The sequence below is a fragment of the Anopheles coustani genome, chromosome 3 (assembly GCF_943734705.1).
Source record: "Anopheles coustani chromosome 3, idAnoCousDA_361_x.2, whole genome shotgun sequence".
In the NCBI taxonomy this organism is placed as follows: domain Eukaryota; kingdom Metazoa; phylum Arthropoda; class Insecta; order Diptera; family Culicidae; genus Anopheles; species Anopheles coustani.
The window spans coordinates 97,212,015-97,230,953 of NC_071288.1; the positions used below are offsets into that span (position 1 = coordinate 97,212,015).

At 47.6% G+C, this 18,939-nt stretch overlaps 2 protein-coding genes across 2 annotated transcripts in view; both read left to right on the forward strand.

The window, feature by feature from the left end:
- The window catches only part of LOC131270565 (uncharacterized), a 31,288-nt gene extending 14,706 nt beyond the window's left edge, over positions 1 to 16,582 (forward strand). The window contains exons 3-4 of the mRNA XM_058272441.1: positions 9,413 to 9,545; positions 15,300 to 16,582. Of these exons, the coding sequence (XP_058128424.1) occupies positions 9,413 to 9,545; positions 15,300 to 16,582 (1,416 nt within the window). The remainder of the gene's footprint in view (positions 1 to 9,412; positions 9,546 to 15,299) is intronic.
- A 1,443-nt stretch (positions 16,583 to 18,025) lies between these two features.
- The window catches only part of LOC131260727 (actin-related protein 10), a 1,459-nt gene continuing 545 nt past the window's right edge, over positions 18,026 to 18,939 (forward strand). The window contains exons 1-2 of the mRNA XM_058262526.1: positions 18,026 to 18,137; positions 18,206 to 18,939. The exon at positions 18,206 to 18,939 is cut by the window's right edge and continues 545 nt beyond it. Of these exons, the coding sequence (XP_058118509.1) occupies positions 18,067 to 18,137; positions 18,206 to 18,939 (805 nt within the window). The 5' untranslated portion in view covers positions 18,026 to 18,066. The remainder of the gene's footprint in view (positions 18,138 to 18,205) is intronic.

Genomic DNA, 18,939 nt, shown 5'->3' on the forward strand with positions numbered 1-18,939 from the left:
ATTTCTGAGCCGCGCAGTCAATCGGCGGGTCAATTTGGGACTTATTTTTGGGTTGCGGTACAATATTTTGCCTCCCGTCCTCTTATTCCACCGCTCCTCCGATCAACGATCGGGATCTATTTTTAACCCTTGCCGTTTCCTTTCTCATCTGTTCGCCAATATCAATGGACGGTTAATTTTAGAACCCGCGCCCTCCAGGGCGCTCTTCTCCAGGGAGGACGGTTTGGACGGAGCGACGACACGCCGTGCAAGATTTGTTTGTTTATGTTTCCCGTTCACTTAATGTTATCGCCAACATTTCGGACGTGATGAATCAGACGGTGGAGGCAAACGGGGCAGGTTGCCGATCTCTGCAAACCGGCCGCCCCTTGATGCCACCCTCTCCACATGCCGCTTTGTGGGAAAATTTGAGTCAGCTGCCACAACAAAACAACCAGTCGTCCTGCTATAGTGCTAGAAAGTGACGATTTATGGACTGAATCGATTGACAGCCTCCAACACTCGCGGCTTAGGTAAATCAACATGCGCCGCCCGCCGCAGCATGTTGGGTTCTGCTTTTCCGTTCTCTCTTCCCCAACACGCGAGCAGGAGTAAACATGCTAAATCTTCGCCACAAGTAGCATTCCACAAGACGGTCAATTTGGAACACATTACGCATATTTGCGCGCTCCGCCGGGGGCGTTTTTATACACACACCCTCGGCGATCGGCGCCTTGTTTACATTGCTTTCCCGTGAATCACCAAACGGTTACAATTCTATTTTTTATCATTTACTTCCTCTACGCAATGCGGCCGTCGGTGTAGGTGGACGATGAATCATGATGACTAGATAAGATCTCAAAAAAGTGCGATCGTCATCGAACACAAGATTTCCTACTTGCTGTTTAACGTTCTCGCCAAGAGGGCCTTCAATTACGGAAAGATTTGCCAAACCTGCGTATCCGCACACGCACTCTGCGATCGCCTCCGGTGTCGTAGATGTTCGTACGCCCCTTGATGTCACTTCAGTACCTGCGACATGATCAGATAGCTCCATATCGTGGCACATCAAAAGCATAGGCCCGAAAAATACCCGCCGACGTAGAGTGATGGACAGCCGAAGAAGCCTTTGCCTCACGATGACTAGCTACTTTGACGGGGTAACTCGGGGAACTACCTACTATTACGAGCGGCAAACCATCAAGATCCTAGAATCGTCAAGGGCATGTCGTTTCGTGTGGAACTGTTCGAAACGCACAAATCGTCAGTAAGCTCCCGTCGAGTTTAAAATGGTCGGGGTGTCATTAGCAAAAAATATGAAAGTCCGATGCATCTCTAGCCGAACAGAGGCACTCGAGCTATGGCCAACGAATGCAGGCAAATTTCACGTAAAAGTAGTTAGGTCGGTTCGTCGCCATCCTAGCATGACCGGAGACACATCTGGTTTGTGTTAAATTCGCTTTTCAAGTCAACAGGCTGGGGGAAATGGCGTAAAGGCCTGGGCTGCCGATTTGTTTGCACGCCTTTCTCCTACGATCGTCCTAGGTTCTAGGGTAGGGTACAGACACCAAGTCAGAAACAACAGAAGAGGGAGAAAACAACATTTGTAATCACCCGAGCCGAAAGTAAACATCCTCTTCAAGTTTCCATAATTCATGTCCCACCAAAAATGTATGCATTTCCAACTGCAACTGCAACTGCAACTGCATCAACACCGCAACTCGGCGGTATTGCAACGCCGGTACAGGGGTAGAAGTAGATTAAGCGTACTTATCGACGGATTAACAAAGCTACCTTATGACCACGTGTATACTCGGCTTAGCCAAATGCCTTCGCTTATCCGAGGGGTCGGACCCGGGGCCTTCGCCATGGACTGAAAAGTATAGATGTTTTATGCATTGCAGATACCTTCCCTCTTGAGTCTTACGATCATTATCCCATGCCAAACCAATCGATAGCGAGATGAACACGACCAACAATCATCCAGGGTCAGAGGTGATTCGTTCAGAACGATTGAACGACCCGGTCTGCAAGGCAAGATGGTTCCACAATTTCGCTCTCTGGAAACCATTTGTCATGCCCTTGATCCTTTTCCTCGCTTGTTATTCTACGGCATGTTTTTCTAGTTGTTTTTTATTTTCTCCTCCCAAGACCTTCGCTTCAGCTAAAAGGAAAAAGGAGGAATGGAAAATTTTGCGACTGCACACTTCCGTTGTTTACTATTTTATGACCCTTGACTTTATGTTTCGAGCTAGAAGATGTCGGCTATCTCTGAGTTCACTGTCGTTGTATTCCGAAAAGCTAACAAGAGGGTAATAAACATAACTACACTTTCCTATTTGTTTGCATACAGTTCTTTTATGGGTTGAAAGAAAAAGTTTTTAATGACATTGTAGCCACCTTTTAGGTCCCCATCAGGACCAGGTTGATCATTTTTCCGGCCCACAATAACCAACCAGCTTTGAACCAACTATAAATAGCACTACGATAACAACTTCTACTTTTCCTCCAATGCTTGCTTCATCCGTTCCTAAAGTATTGAAAAAAGTCTTCGCCGAGGAACGTTGCGAAACATGTAGTCACAACTTGGAAGAACAATTGGACCCCCGGACATGATGACCGTTGCCATTTAGCTGTCAGTAAGCTGACAGTAGCCGAAAAAAACTCGATCCATCACTCTGCCGCACGCCACAATCCACTACGTGTTGACGGCGGTCGCGTTTTGGAGCCATAAAATGTTGACCAACAAAAACACTCCCGAACGATGCGGCGCTCAACAGAAACCAACTCAACAGAATTCCCTAGGTGGGCTAATACATAAATTCGGCTGGCCACAATCCGAGCGATAAGCTTAAATTGTTTTCAATATTTTTTTGTGTATGCATCCAAGTACATCTGAACCGTGTGAGTTTGTAGATACCATCGCGGGGAATTCCCTTGCTGGCGTAAAAAGATTTCGCTTACCAGCTCAACAAAACACCACCCAAATCAGCGTCAACTTTACGACGAATTAGTCTCCTAATCGCGAAGCAATCGTTCCACTGGAGGAGCGTCAGTTCATTGTGCGCTAGAGGCGTTTTGTTGGGGCTTTGGCTTGTCTCTTACATCCCTTTTCTTTTCCTTTCGAAAGAGGGGAAATACCGGATCACTGAAAACCCCCGAAAAACCACCGTAAGACGTGAATGGTGAAGGAAACCCCGAAAAGATCAAACGGTTTCGCGATCCGGATCCTGGTGAACCGATGAGGTGAGCCGGTGAAATGATCGATCAAACATAATGATCGTAGATGTTTTTTTTTTCTTTGCGTCACGTGCGTTGTTATTTTCCCCCACCAAGCTGGGTGCCCCAAAACGGTGCGCTCGAATCGAACCGGATCACTTTGCGGATGCAACCACGTGAATCAGCAAATTTATGTGCGGTAGGTTTCTCGTTGCCTTATTCTCTGCCGAACGGTAGCCGAAATGCGTGCCGGGAGTTTCTGGTCACGTTTTCCGACGAATGAATAAAACGCTAAAAAAGGGGGCCCGAACCTTTATGTTGTAAGGCAAACGAAAACTTTCTCGAAATCAAGGTTTCAAAAGAATGAAACCCCTCCTGGGGAGCACGCTTCGATAGAGTCATCAACTCGATCTACAGCGCCTAATTAGCAGTCGATCTTTATCACCGACCTTCTGCATGAGTTTTAAGCAGTAAAAGGGGATCAGGTTGTTCTTTGCTAAACAAAGACGATTCATCCTTCTTCCATGTTTTCCATCATTTAATGGCATTTCTTCGAAAAAAAAACTGCAGATACATTATGTGAACTGTTTGATATGTACTCCGAAAGACCCCTTATACGAGTATAGTGAATTAGTTTCATTGCAGAAATGCACCTAGTTCCGACCGCATGTGAGATGGGGCCGCATGATTATAATCTTTACAACCGAATGACTGCGAGATATCACGGGAATGCGTTCAAACAAGCGATTGTAAACGCTGTGGTTATGTTCGCACGATAAAGATTTATGATGTTCGTGACGAATGCGGGCATAAAAATGGTTTCGTAAAGATAACTGCAGCTCATCAAAGCTCATAAAGCGGAAACTTGGTGGAGAATTGATGGCAACCGAAGGTTCATTAACAGCTTCTGTTTATTTGCTGGGGGGTAGCTTGTTGATCAGGTTCATTTCTAGTTTAATAATTTATTACTACAAAATGAGCAGATATTGACGATTGGTTGTTCTTTAAAAATCTAATAACTAACTTTACGCAATTAGAATGAATAACTTTTAAGTCCCCTACGCAATCATGATCTGCTAATCCCAATTGCTCTCTGGGTTACTTGTTGCAACTCAAAATTTGTTTATTTGGGGTCGTTGGATTTGATTCATAGGTCGAAAAGCAGAAAACCTTGATTTGATAACTGCAATAAATGTGCGGACCTTTCGTCATCCTCAACACCGACTCCGTTGGTGAAACGTAGAGGCAATGTAAGGCTTTGTCGTACAGCTTTTTTAGCTTTAACTTCTTCCCAGCCATCAGTTCCCTAGTGATGATCATCAAAACGACGTGTCTGACCGTCGGCATCGACCAATGCACATTACTGCTAATTACTATTTATCGTTGTTGACTCTGTCGGCTCGAACGATAATACTTGTTTTTCTTGTGCCGCTCCTGACGCTCTTCCTTGGCCTTCCCCATCGGTGGCATTCTACCATCTGATAATTTGCAACCCCGAACGTGGACTAGAGTAGTCGCTCCTGGTCCGGTGTAATGTACCCACTCCAGTAAAGCTGGTCCACAGATTTCCTATTTTCATCACATTCCAGCTTCTTATGCCGCCTTTGCCGACTGCTCCTTCTTATGACAATATTCGCACTGTGCAAACACACCCCTTACATATTGGCACATCCGTTTGGATTCGGTTGGCCCACGGAGAAGGCTACTCTAAGAGTTGCCGCTAGGTGACAGTTGAAGATCTGGTGCTTTCTTTTTCTTTACGGTATTTTCTCGGATCGAACACCTTGCCGGCAGTGTGTGGCTCTACGCACCGTACTACCGAGGTGAAGTAAGCCGATTAGCTGATACCTCCTCCAAGACCGATGGGATCGTCTGCGTGTGGTCTTCAGTTGTGACCGAACAAACAAGTGTTGGATGGTGTCATTCCGTGGCGCGATGATGTTATATACCTGTGTGGACCCCGAACAGTCGTTCAAGAGGCGCGCTACTCGAAAGATGGCTATTAGTTGGCGATTGTATCATACAAAACAAGTTCGCCCGTCCAGCAAGCCTAAGGGGGATTACATCGGCAAAAAAGAAAAAATATTAATGACCCACAAGGAATACTTCACAATGGTTTATCCACAAATTCGCTTTATTCGCTTGGAATAAAGACCCGTTAATCTAATCTATGAGCTAACATGGTAGATTAGGCTTCCAAATGACGATCATCTAAGACTCCGACTGGTATCATCTGCAGACCACACTCACAAATGAGTCCAATAATTGTTGCAGAGCCGGCCTCTTTGGCATCTTCCAACACCGCGAGTGATTGATGAACATATCTAGCCCAAAATTGATCACATTCGCATAACATTAGCATCCTATTTTTCGCCTTTCCAACGTAGATCAGCAGTGGATGGGAAGCCTTTTTATCTCAATCAATAAGATCGTCAAGCTCGAAGGCCCCGGTCAAGAGGAGCCTTTGTTTATCCGACATGTGATGACGACCACTTGAAATATGACCCTTTCGCACGGATGGATGTTTTGGTACACAAACCATAATAGTTATGGGCATGGTCGACGCCTTTGCCAAGAATCGGGATCGCTACGAGGCGTCCGCTTCTACCCAACAACACTCCATAAAACTCTCAATTCGTGACCTGGGGTGCATTATTTATGCTGCAGTAAGATGATGAAAACGAAGTCATGATGAGCTTAAAGGCGAACCATCACCCTCTCAACATCTATCGCGCTGAATAAAAAGTCAAGTTTAGGCGTACAAAATATTAACCCGTCCCAGGCCCCATAGTTCTGTGAACTCCCACGGAAACGTAATCCCTTGTGTTAGCGGCGGGGCATATGTAAACCAATGTGAAGTCACTACTCGGGGAAGTCGCTGCTGGGGAGAGGCAGCTGGTACCGAAAACCACAAACGTCAACTAAATCATACATGCGCGATGCATGGCGATCAAATACTTGAAGCATTTAAAAAGCACGCGCCTAAGCAAACATATCCAGTATAGGCCCCTACCGGTAGAGCAAGGACATCGATTGCCGAGGGATAGATAGCGTCGACCCAAGAAAAAGAAGAGGGCAACGTGTGAGTGCTATATGCTTCATGCAATGAAAAAAGAGCCTCAGTAAATAAACGACCCATTAAGGGTTTAGGTTAGAAATTATGGCGTACGAGAAATGTCTGGCACAACGCCCTTCACGACACCCAAAGCTCGTTCTTCATAGCCGAAACCGAAAGGATCTCTCCCACGATCATAACCGTAAAATTGTCAGATTGCCGTAATCCGCCTGACGGTGCGGTAAGTCAGAGGAGAATGGAAGTAAATTACGTGCTAAGCAAACAATCCCATGGATTTCCTCTTCCACGGACTTCCGATACCTTCCGTTCACGTTCCAAACTGCTAATCCAGAAGGGTAACCGAAAAGTTTGTTTTGTTGGGTTTTATAATTCCGGTCGAAAGTTGTTCCCGTTCGTTATGCATTTATGAGTGCAAGGACCTGATAAAAAAACCCGTTAACTGGGAATAGGGCTAGTATTGCTTCTTACCGGGTTATAGTTTAAAGATGGGATCACCTACCAAACCGGAAGCCTTTTCGGGTCCCCGACCAATAACCTATCCGGCAGTACGCACACGTGTCAACGCTCAAACCAGACAGGAACGTCGGTTGATTCGGGTTCACATGTCGATCGAACAAACAGATGCCTTAAATAAATTCGATTAACAACTCCCTCGCATATCGTCATTAGGTAAGGAATCCAAGCCCGAAAAAAAAAACTATCAAACCCGTTAAAAAGATTCAGCTGGTGCCCATGGCGTCCTCAGGCATGTCAACCGCTACCGAATTCGTAATCTTCAAAGTAAACAACGCCGGCAGGCGGCAAAGCAGCAAGCGGCGAGGAGGAGTTGTGTCAGACACTCTATTTACAAAAGTTATTCAATCGGAAAAAGTGGATGCCGTCCAAAAGATTTCGATAATGGATCCTCCTTTTTCCCTAGCCCGGTGAGGGGAAAGGAGTTTTCTTTTAAGAGCACGCATATCTTATTAGCATCGTTTGTCTGAAGGGAGTAGCTTCGGTCGCTTACAGCACGAGTTGATGTAACCTTGTCACTGAAGTGCATTCCACGAACCAGAGGATTCAGTCTGAGCAGCCTACACCTCACACCTACCCTGGTCAGATGCATGTGGAGTAGACGGTCACTGAACGTCCTGAATAGTAGTAGCGTGTATTCAATTTCCAGGGAACTCCTTCAAGCTTCTAAAGCCTTGTCGCTGGCAACATCCTTTATGTTGTCTGTCAACAAGTCATTCAATTCAGGGGTCAAAGGATTGCCTCCACATTTAGTTCGCCTATATCGTCGCATCGCGACAAGAGGCGTATCTTTAGGAGTTGCGCACAAAAGGGCTCAAGAAATTCCCCTTCAGCATAACGTACGCGGCCGTCGAAGACTGTCAGCCTCTTAAAGACACCTTCGAAATCAGTGCATCAGGACCTGTTGGGATGAAGGCAGAGAGAGAGAATATAAGTATGTGCATACAAGCTGAATCGAATGTGCTCATGGCGCATAATGACGATGGAAAAACAAGTACAATAGTTCACCAAAGGTTCAACATAAACCAAGAAGGTAAGCGTCAGTTTTACCTTTTTTTACATATCTTGGAACCTTGTGCCTCTGCACTCACGCCGCGTTTTCGCCGCGTTTCGACGTGTCAAGTTTGATGTCAAAATATTTGCACTCGTCGGTGTGTGGAATCTTCCCGTCGTCGCCCGTCACCGTCGCGACTCGTTTCGACCCTACGTATCGCAGAGTCCCACATCAATGTTAGCCCTTGCGATGCGCCACACATGGGGACCAGGGCGCAATGTCACGGAAGCGGGAAAAGAGGAAACTGTTGATACACCCTCGTGGCCCAGACTGTCCACCCGAGGTCGTTCGGTCACTGCATACGGTGGCACCTCCGAAACAGGTCTTCCCAAAATCATCAGACCACCCTTGGCGATCATCAATAAACGGTTTTCGAAGACTAGCCCAACCCACCTAGGGGGTGGGATTAGAGGACCCAAAATGTTCGAACGTTCGACACACATATGTTGAGCGTTTCAGCTGTAGGTGACCTACGGCACATACATTTCAATTGTAACATCGCTGGTACTACTTCCCATACACACGCACATCTCATGAGAGCACGTGCTAATTGAAATTGCACATTCCTAAAATTGTTCGGCTTCCACTACCGAAAATTCACTTCCACCACCCTACTTCTGTGGTGGGGTTTTCCACGCTTATATGGATATATTTACACGAGATTAACGTCACCATCGGAAGGTCGCTTCGTAATGGCATCTCAAATAACTCCATTGCGGAAATCGGTTAGGGAACATACATGAAGCCTGCGGACATGGAGAAGGTGGGCCCTTGTTGTCCAATGCATTTGACTCTCCGACTGTGCCCAGTGGATTGGGAAGGCAATCACCTCTCGCTGGACTGTTGACATGGCCCAACTCCAGAAGATGGCTCCCTCCATAGGACATCCTTATCGGCTTGTCAAGGTTGGCAATATTTCTTAATTTAATTTTAAAGTTTTCTTTCGTTATCGAATCGCTTTAGAATTGCGGATTCCTTTCTCTTCGAACGTTAAGCCTCCCCTCCCATTAAAATGGCATAAAGCCAGGCGAAGAATTTTTGGTATTATTTATTCATACTTTGAATATTCAGCTCACCATGGATGGCAGCAAATGGATCTGTATTAATTGACCCATAAATTTGGCACCTGCCATGACTGCCTGGACTTCGTAATGGTTTTCCCTGGGCCACCCCACGAGGATGTTCACTGTCTAGTACTGGTGAGTGCTCGGTTTGGTGCTATACCATCTGTGACTTAAGGCCGCACAAACCACGTCCAGAAACCGGTCCTCGTAACACTTCTCAGCGCTCGGTTCGATGTTACTTGATTTAGTGGCGATGGTGGTTCTTCTTGTTTCATTATGCATAACAATACCAATCGCGTTCAAGAAAAAAAGAAGGCGGGCAGAATGCCCCAAAATTCATTTCCATAAGCACACACACACGCGGATTATGACTTTGTTTTCGGCGCTGCGTTTGACCAGTTTCGGCTAGGAGCCTTTACCGATTCATTCATTTTTATCGTTAGTTGTGATTCAAGCACTCCCCTGTTTTCACTTCGTCTAATAAAAAAATTAACTTCGCAATTCCAGATGAACGTGAGCCAGCAGGAGTATGAAACCAAATATGCCGAATATTTGAGTCGAGTCAATCGCCGCCATGCCGGTGCGCTCGCCGGAGAAGGTTGGTTCGAACAGAGGCGTCTCTTCAGCTTTCCCGGTACAGGTGAGTTTTCAATCTATTTTCACTATCCTGTTTCATGGGTTCTGTTTCACAAGACGTGTGGAGCTTCCGAACGAGTGTCTTGCAAGAGAAGAAATGGTTAAGATTTTACGGTCAGTGATATGCAAAAAAGGTCTTAATCGAAGAAGAATAAACCCCTTTGCAGCTGTTTTACGAGGGGTTCGAGGTCATGGTTAGCGGTTTTTGGGCCTTTGTTATTTGCTGATAAATGTAGCTCTCATCCACCCTGCAATCCTCTGACGGCTGTGGTTTTATTTTTAGTTTAAACTGGAGCCACAATTTAAACATGAAATGGGACATAAATTGTAGGATTTTCAAACCTGCTCCATAACCTCCAAGTTGCTTCATTAGTTTTACTTGCACGGGTTTTTGTGTGGACTCCGCCTGAAACTGTGTCGAATATTTTTTTCTTTTTTTTTTTTTTGATCGATCTTTAGTAAGTGCACGAAAGTTTGGTCAACAGTCTTCAGAAAATGGAGCTTGTTTTAAGCCTAAATATTGTTAATTAACATTACACGCTCGAACAATTCTACATTAATACAAAACCGTTACCGTGAAAGATTACTGCAGTCACCGCGTTTGTTAAGCAACAACTAAAATCGGACCACATTTAAATAATCCCACGTGGAGGTCGCACGTGCATGCTAGCCCACGATGAACACACATTTATCGAAATGACACAAAAATGACCCATCTCATTAGGCACCATTTGTTTCGGTCCGATAACGAAGTCAGTATGTTATTTGTAAAGACTAGGTAAAACGGCCCGGTTACGCGGCCCAGTTACAGGACCCAGGTACAGGACCCGTTGACAGGTCCCAGTTACAGGGCCCGTTTACAGGGCCCGGCAACACGGCCAATTTACAGGGCCCGTTTACATTGCCCGTTTACAGGGCCCGGTTACACGGCCCAGTTACAGGATTCAGTTCACAGGGCCTGGTTACAGAGCCCGTTTACAGGGCCCATTTACAGGACCCGGTAATACGGCCAATTTTCAGGACCCGTTTTCAGGACCCGTTTACAGGGCCCAGTTACAGGACTTAATTTACAGGGCCCGATAAGTCGGCCCGTTGACAGGTCCCGTTTACATGCCCTGGTAACACGGCCCGTTTATAGGTCCCGTTTACATGGCCCGGTAATACGGCCCGCTTTTAGGGCCCGGTAAGCAGGTCCGTTGACAGGTGTCCCCAAAATCTCGAAAACGTTTCATTTCCTTCGTTCTGCAAACTTTGAATGAAACTGTGTAGCACGTTCACGTTTTGCTTTGTTTTATTTCGGCAAAGTAACCATCGACTACCAAAAACTCGTTCAGCGCAAGAAAAATTTCCCCTACCATCCTGCATCCATAGTATCCTTAGCAAAAGCACAGCGGCTGGGGAAACCTGGGGAAAGTGCGTGGGAAAACCGGAACGTCGAAATTGTCGAAATTGTGCATCTCGCTTACGTGCTCGCTTCGCTCGTTCACTTTTGCTATTGCTATCTAAGCTCAAGGTCGAAATTGTCGAAATTGTTTGCATCTCGCTTACGTGTTCACTTCGCTCAATCGTACTGTCTAATGGAACCACTCAGTTAGCGGAGTTTGTATAGCGACTAGGTAAAACGGCCCGGTTACACGGCCCAGTTACAGGGCCCGTTTACAGGGCCCGTCTACAGGGCCCGGTACCAGGGCTCGTTTACAGGGCCCGTTTACATGGCCCGGTTACATGGCCCGGTAACACGGCCCGTTTGCAGGGCCCGGTAACACGGCCCGTTTACAGGGCCCGGTAACACGTCCCGTTTACATGGCCCGGTTACAGGGCCCGGTAATACGGCCCGGTTACAGGGCCCGGTAACACGGCCCGTTTGCAGGGCCCGGTAACACGGCCCGTTTACATGGCCCGGTTACATTGCCCATTTACAGGACCCGTTTACATGGCCCGGTTACATGGCCCGGTAACACGGCCCGTTTGCAGAGCCCGGTAACACGGCCCGTTTACATGACACGGTAACACGGCCCGTTTACAGGACACGGTTGCAGAATCCATTTACATGGCCCGGTGACACGGCCCGTTAACAGGACCCGTTTACAGAGCCAGGTAACCCGGCCAATTTACAGGACACCGTTACATGGCCCGGTAACACGGCCCGTTTGCGGGGCCCGGTAATACGGCCCGTTTACAGGGCCCGGTTAAAGTCCCGTTTACTGGGCCCAACCTTATGGAAGTAGTTTTATTATTAATTTTATTCTTCGTTTGTTATTTTCATCTCGTTGCCACCTTTCCCAAGAGTAAAAGCAATGTTCGATTCGAAATTATCCCCAAAATCTCGAAAACGTTTCATTTCCTTTTGTATGCTCAGAGAAAACGGAAACTATTTCAGTACGATGGTGCAAACATTATTACGCATACGGTAAATGGGGGTACACGGTGGTGCAAACATTTTTACGCATACGGTATTTGGTTTCCCTTAGCAACAGCATAGCGGTTAAGGGGAAATTCCGACGCTGTAAAGGGGAACCTGACGCGTCAGCACAGTGCATCTCGCTTTCGCCCTTCCATCGCTCGCTCACTTCTCGCTATTGCTATCTAATGCCAACGTCACCTTTAAGCGCAATTTTAGAGTGGACTAGGTAAAACGGCCCGGTTACACGATCCAGTTACAGGACCCGGTAACAGGACCCGGTAACAGTGCCCGTTTACATGTCCCAATTGCAGGGCCCGTTTGCAGGGCCAGGTTACAGTGCACGTTTACAGGGTCCGTTTACAGGACCCGTTTATAGGACCCGTTTATAGGACCCGTTGACTGGACCCGGTTACAGGGCCCAGTAACACGGCGCGTCTACAGAGCCCTGTAACACGTCCAATTTACAGGGCCCGGTAAACGGCGGTAACACGGCCCTTTCACAGGGCCTGGTAACACGACCCGTTTGCAGGGCCCGGTAGCACGGCCTGTTTACAGGGCCCGGTAACATGGCCCGTTGGCTGGTCGCGGTTACAGGGCCCGGTAACACGACCAATTTACAGGTCCGGGTTACAGAGCCCGTTTACAGGACCCGTTTACATGGCCCGGTAACACGGCCCGGTAACACGGCCCGTTTACAGGGCCCGGCTACAGAGTTCGGTAACACGGCCCGTTTACAGAGCCCGGTAAACGGCGGTAACACGGCCCGTTTACAGGTCCCGGTTACAGAGCCCGTTGACTGATCCCGGTTACAGGGCCTGGTAACACGACCAATTTGCAGGTCCCGTTTACAGGGCCCGGCAACATGGCCCGTTTACATGGCCCGGTAATACGGCCAATTTACAGGTCCCGGCTACAGGGCCAAACCTTATGGATGTAGTTTTATTGTTGATTTTATTCGGCGTTGGTCATTTTCATCACGTGAAGCACCTTCTTTCCGAAGAGTAAATGCAATGTTCAATTCGAAATTATCCCCAAAATCACGAAAACGTTTAATTTCCTTTTGTATGCCCAGATAAAACGGGAACTATTTTAGTACGATGGTGCAAACATAATCACGCATAGGGTAAATGGTATAGGATGGTGCAAACATTATCACGCATACGGTATTTGGTTTCCCTTAGCAACAGCATAGCGGTTAAGGGGAAATTTCGACGCTTAGGGGAAATTTCGACGCGTCGAAATTGTGCATCTCGCTTACGTGCTCGCTTCGCTCGGCATCTTCGCTATTGCTATCTAAGCTCAAGGTCGAAATTGTCGAAATTGTTTGCATCTCGCTTACGTGCTCCCTTCACTCGCTTTCAATGGTATTGCTATCTAATGCCAACGTCACCTTTAAGCGCAATTTTAGAGTGGACTAGGTAAAACGGCCCGGTTACACGGCCCAGTTACAGGTCCCGGTTCCAGGGCCCGTTGACAGGTCCCGGTAACACGGCCCGTTTACAGAGCCCGGTAGCACGGCCTGTTTACAGGGCCCGGTAACACGGCCCGGTAACACGGCCCGTTGACTGGTCCCGGTTACAGGGCCCGGTAACACGAACAATTTACAGGACCGTTTACATGGCCCGGTAACACGGCCCGTTTACAGAGCCCGGTTACATTGCCCATTTACAGAACCCGTTTACAGGACCCGTTTACATGGCCCGGTGTCACGACCCGTTAACAGGACCCGCTTACGTGGCCCGGTAACACGGCCCGTTTGCAGGGCCCGGTAAAAAGCCCGTTTACTGGGCCCAACCTTATGGATGTAGTTTTATTTTGCGTTAGTTATTTTTATTCTGCGTTGGTTATTTTCATCACGTTGAAGAACCACCTTTCCAAAGAGTAGATGCAATGTTCGATTCGAAATTGTCCCCAAAATCACAAAAACGTTTCATTTCCTTTTGTATGCCCAGAGAAAACGGGAACTATTTTACTACGATGGTGCAAACATTATTACGCATACGGTAAATGTGGTACACGGTGGTGCAAACATTATCACGCATACGGTATTTAGTTTCCCTTAGCAACAGCATAGCGGTTAAGGGGAAATTTCGACGCTTAGGGGAAATTTCGACGCGTCGAAATTGTGCATCTCACTTTGGCGCTTGCTTCGCTCGGCATCTTCGCTATTGCTGTCTAAGCTCAAGGTCGAAATTGTCGAAATTGTTTGCATCTCGCTTAGGTGCTCCCTTCACTCGCCTTCCATGCTATTGCTATCTAATGCCAACGTTACGTTTAAGCGCAATTTTAGAGTGGACTAGGTAAAACGGCCCGGTTACACGACCCAGTTATAGGACCCAGTTACAGGACCCGGTTACACCGTTTGTTTATACGGCCCGTTACAGGACCCAGTTACAGGGCCAGGTAACTCGGTCAATTTGCAGGGCCCGGTTACAGTGCCCGTTTACAGTGCCCGTTTACAGTGCCCGTTTACAGTGCCCGGTAACAGGACCCGTTTACAGGGCCAGTTTACAGGTCCCAGTTTCAGGACCTTTTTACAGGATTGGTTACAGTGCCCGTTTACAGGGCCCGGTTACACTGGCCTTTTACAGGACCCGGTAACAGGGCCCGGTTACAGTGCCCGGTTACAGTGCCCGTTTACAGGGCCCGTTTACATGGCCCGGTTACAGGACCCGTGTACATGGCCCGGTAACACGGCCCGTTTCCCAAGAAAAATGCAATGTTCGAAAAAATTGTCCCCAAAGTCACGAAAATGTTTCATTTGCTTCCTATTACAAACTTTGAATGAAACTGTGTAGCAGATTTCCGCTTTGCTTTGTTTTATTTTCCAGCAAAGTAACCATCGATAATCAAAGTAATCATCGATTACCAAAAACTCGTTCTACGTTCGTCAAGGCGCAAGGAAATTTCCCCTTCCATCCTGCATCCATAGTATCCTTAGCAACAGCATAGTGCATGGGGAAATTTCGGACGCGTCCGAACAGTGTATCTCGCTTTCGCACTCGCTTCGCTCGCTTACTTGCATATTGCTATCTAATGCCAACGTTACGTCTAAGCGCAATTTGAGAAGCGATTAGAACGAGTTTTCAGATCCACCATTTTCGTAAAGTGCATTTTAACAGAATCGTTTGTCTTTTTCGTATACTATCAATCTATTTGGACTTCAATATACCGTCCGTTAGTAGGTCACATTAATTCTCTTCGGAAGCAGGTCAATTCCCATGCAGGATGTCTTGGCACATGAAATCAATCGAAGATTTTGTACACCGAATCTTCGAATGCATTCCATGCCCATTCCATATGCAAAGGCACCAAAGGAAGGGTTTTTGATTCTCTCAATTTTTTCTCCGGCAGATCATATGCTCAACCATCGGAAACTGCGCCGCAAGCGTTCGCTGAATAACGACTACGATCTGGTGTACATCCGGTTCGATATACCGACGCGAAACGCGAGCACCGGTGAGATGACGGGCTTCCAGTCTCCCTCGCTGTACCACGACCCCACCGAGGAGGAAAACGATGCCCCGCTTCCTTCCGCTGCGGACCATCGACCCGTCAACGCTGCCGACTCGTTCGCGCACCCGCTCCACCACAGCAAACACCCCCATCGTCAATCGCTGTCCGAGCTGCCCCCAATCTCGCCCGAGAACATCGAGGAGTCGTCGTTGAACATCATGCTTACGCGAAGACAAAACAGCGCACGCAGCACAAATGCCCATAGTAAACATCAACGACAGCAGAAGCAGCAGCAGCAGTCACCCCAACGGGAGGCGCAGCCGCAACAGGAAGAGCAGCATCAGGTTCAACAGCCGACACACCCGACACCCGCCCAGCATCACCAGCAGCAACTCCTGCAGACCCATGCGCACCGGCGGAAGGGCCGGGTCAGGTATAAACAGCACCAGCAGTCTGGGCCGCAACTGCACCATCCGCAGCATGCTGGCCGAACGGTCACGATACACGTGTACCAGTTGGTGGAGCCGTACGAGCGCCATCATCTGACCTCAAAGACGGTCGCGGTGCAAGAGATTGCGCCGAACGGAAGCCGCTGGTATCAACTGCCGCTGGAGGAGGCCGTGCGCACCTGGCTGGATGGGTCCCGCAAGAACCTCGGCCTAGAGCTGTACTGCGAGGGGTGCCACGCGCATGGCATCTACATTGTCCACGATGCGTCCCCGTTCTTCCGCACCTACGACGAAACGCCGGTCCTCAACGTGGTCGGGCGGTTGGTGCAGCGTGAGAAGCGCTCCAAGGTGCAGCGCTACCGACCGACGATGCGCGACTACCTGTCCCCTCCGAAGACAACTGCCTGCACGGCCGGAAACAAGCGCTGCTGCCGTCATCCGCTGCTGGTCGACTTCCGCGATATCGAGGGCTTCGCCTTCATCATCCAGCCGAAGATCTTTGACGCCGGGTTCTGCCGGGGGCGCTGCCCTACCAAGTTCAATCCCGCCACGCACCATGCGTTGCTGCAAAGTTTGTTGCACGAGCACATCAAGTACGACGTGCCGAAGCCATGCTGCGCCCCGTCCAGCCTCGATCACATCGATGTCCTGCACGTCGACCCCAACAATTCACAGCGGCTAAAGGTGTCCACGTGGCATAATATGCGCGTGCTCGAGTGCGCCTGCTCGTGATTGGGTCGCCTCCTGCCACCGACAACGATGAGCGGCGTGACCCACTCGAAAGCATTTATCTCAACGTAAACGAAAGTATTATCCTACTGTATGGTTGTCTTTAGCGAATGTAACTCACTGATAGTACTAAGGAGACGCAGCGATCGGTGAAAACTGATGTTGGCAACGAAAAGTGGACCTGGACAGAGCAGGGGTTGATCGCGGGCAACTATTTTGTGTGAATGTGTGTACATTTTCCCTGAGTATTGTTTCTCTTCCGCATATGTAGTTCCGGAGGGAGAACGCGGCATTTCATAGTGGCGCTACTATCATACAGATTACGGATATGTATAGAAGCTACTTGCAGAGTATTAGCACCTAGGCAGCACAGATGCTAAGATATGGTTTTATTTATTTATTTATTTGTTCCCGCGCGTACAGTCGGGCAGCATCGTGCAGTAGTAATATGTGTTGATATGTTTCCTTTTTTTCCCCGTACTCTTCATCCATTTGACTGCTCTCTTTCCAACGATGCATTTTCCTCCCCGCGCGCTAATTATCTCATTTTACCCACGTGTTGCTCATGCAAAGATTGTTTTCCACTAAGATCCTCGGAAACGCGCGGTTCGTCAAATAGTACGGGTTCTCTTTTTCTTCACAAACATAGGCACGCCAAAGCAAGTCCGAGGGTTACATCTCGCTAGATCCGGCCTGTAGTTTTGCTAGAGAGGCCATCATCAGCAAAAGTAAATAAAAGAAAATGCAATTTACCAAAGGAGTTATGTCCGATTCAGGGATTTGGTGTGTACGTGTCTTGTTGTAGCTGTGCGATCACTTCTCGGTACATTACTACGTGATCGACAATACACAATAGCTGATAGTTCTGTTAGGAATAACCACGTAGGATCCAGTTACAATGTCTCTGTACCATGCACTCTGTAAATAAAAGTGAATTTCTAACATTACTTATAAGATCCGTTCCTCATCCTCATAGCGTTCTATTTATTGATACCAGCACGTGTATCTTGCTGCATTCTAAACTTACGAAAGTGATTTAAAATGTTTCACAGAGAGCTTATCTATTACCAATGTCCAATCGATCGAAAATAAACGAAAACGAACGAACAACTTGTACCTTATTGTTAGATTCGATGGAGGAATATTACCTTCCTCCGATCAGATCAGGAAAAAAACTATAATCAAGCACAAACGACCGAAAACTTTTCCATGTAGCTGAATGCTGTGTCCAATTTAACAGCTCCTTCTAAATAAACTATTTGGAAAATAAAATATAGTTATCTACTGCAATTGTTTAGTTGTTTTGATGAATAGCTCATAGGTGAACGGTCAATTCAAATTTCCACTGTTGACTGCCAGGGCTGCTTATAAACCATTTTGACAACCAATGTCATAGTGGCAGTTCGGATGACATCATTTTGTTTACCAACCCTAAATTACCTTACCAAATACATCAGAGTTTTGTGAAATTTATCCTTTCCCTCATAATGCCGCTGTTTGAGACTGTACTTCAAGAAAAGCCAGCGATAGTGCTGGAAATCGGCACTGCATTGGCGAAGTGAGACACTTAAATAGTGAAAAATGTCCTGCCACAGTGTAGTTAATTGCTATTGCATTTGTTTTCAGATTGGGATTCGCTGGAGAACCATATCCACGTAGCATCATTCCTGCCGACGTTGTCGATCATCGAGACAAAAACGCCGGACAAGCGACCCCAACGCGTAAACTTTTCGATTATGCGACAGAAGCAGAACTGTACGATTCGTTGGTGGACTTTCTAAAAACCATATTCTTCAAAAACGTCCTAGTCAGTCCAAAAGAACGTAAAATCGTGGTAGTGGAGTCGGTCTTGTGCCCAACGATCATTAAGGAAAATTTAGGCCGCGCTTTGTTCTGCCACTTCGATGTGTCGTCCGTGTTCTTCGTACCGACCCATTTGGTAGTGCTGGCAACGTTGGCCATCGACACGGCGCTTGTGGTCGATATCGGTTACAAGGAGGCTGTCGTTATGCCCGTATTCTGCGGGGTCCAGGTATTGTACGCATGGGAGGCACAACCGCTTGCCGCCGAGAGTGTCCACACCGAAATCAAAAGACAACTCGTTGAATCCGGCGTAAAAGAGGAGCTACTCACTGAAGCAGTTCTCGAGGATATTAAAATACGAACATGCTTTGTTACCACCTTAGAAAGGGCTGCCAAATTTCGGAACGAAGCAGAAGCCGCCATCACTCCCTGTCCAGATGTTGACTATCCGGTACAAGGGGAAGAAGTCATCAAAATTTCAGGGCGTCTACGCGAGACCGCCTACGAAGTAATGTTCCCCGAGGACAATGATCGACTTGGGTTGCCGTATATCATTT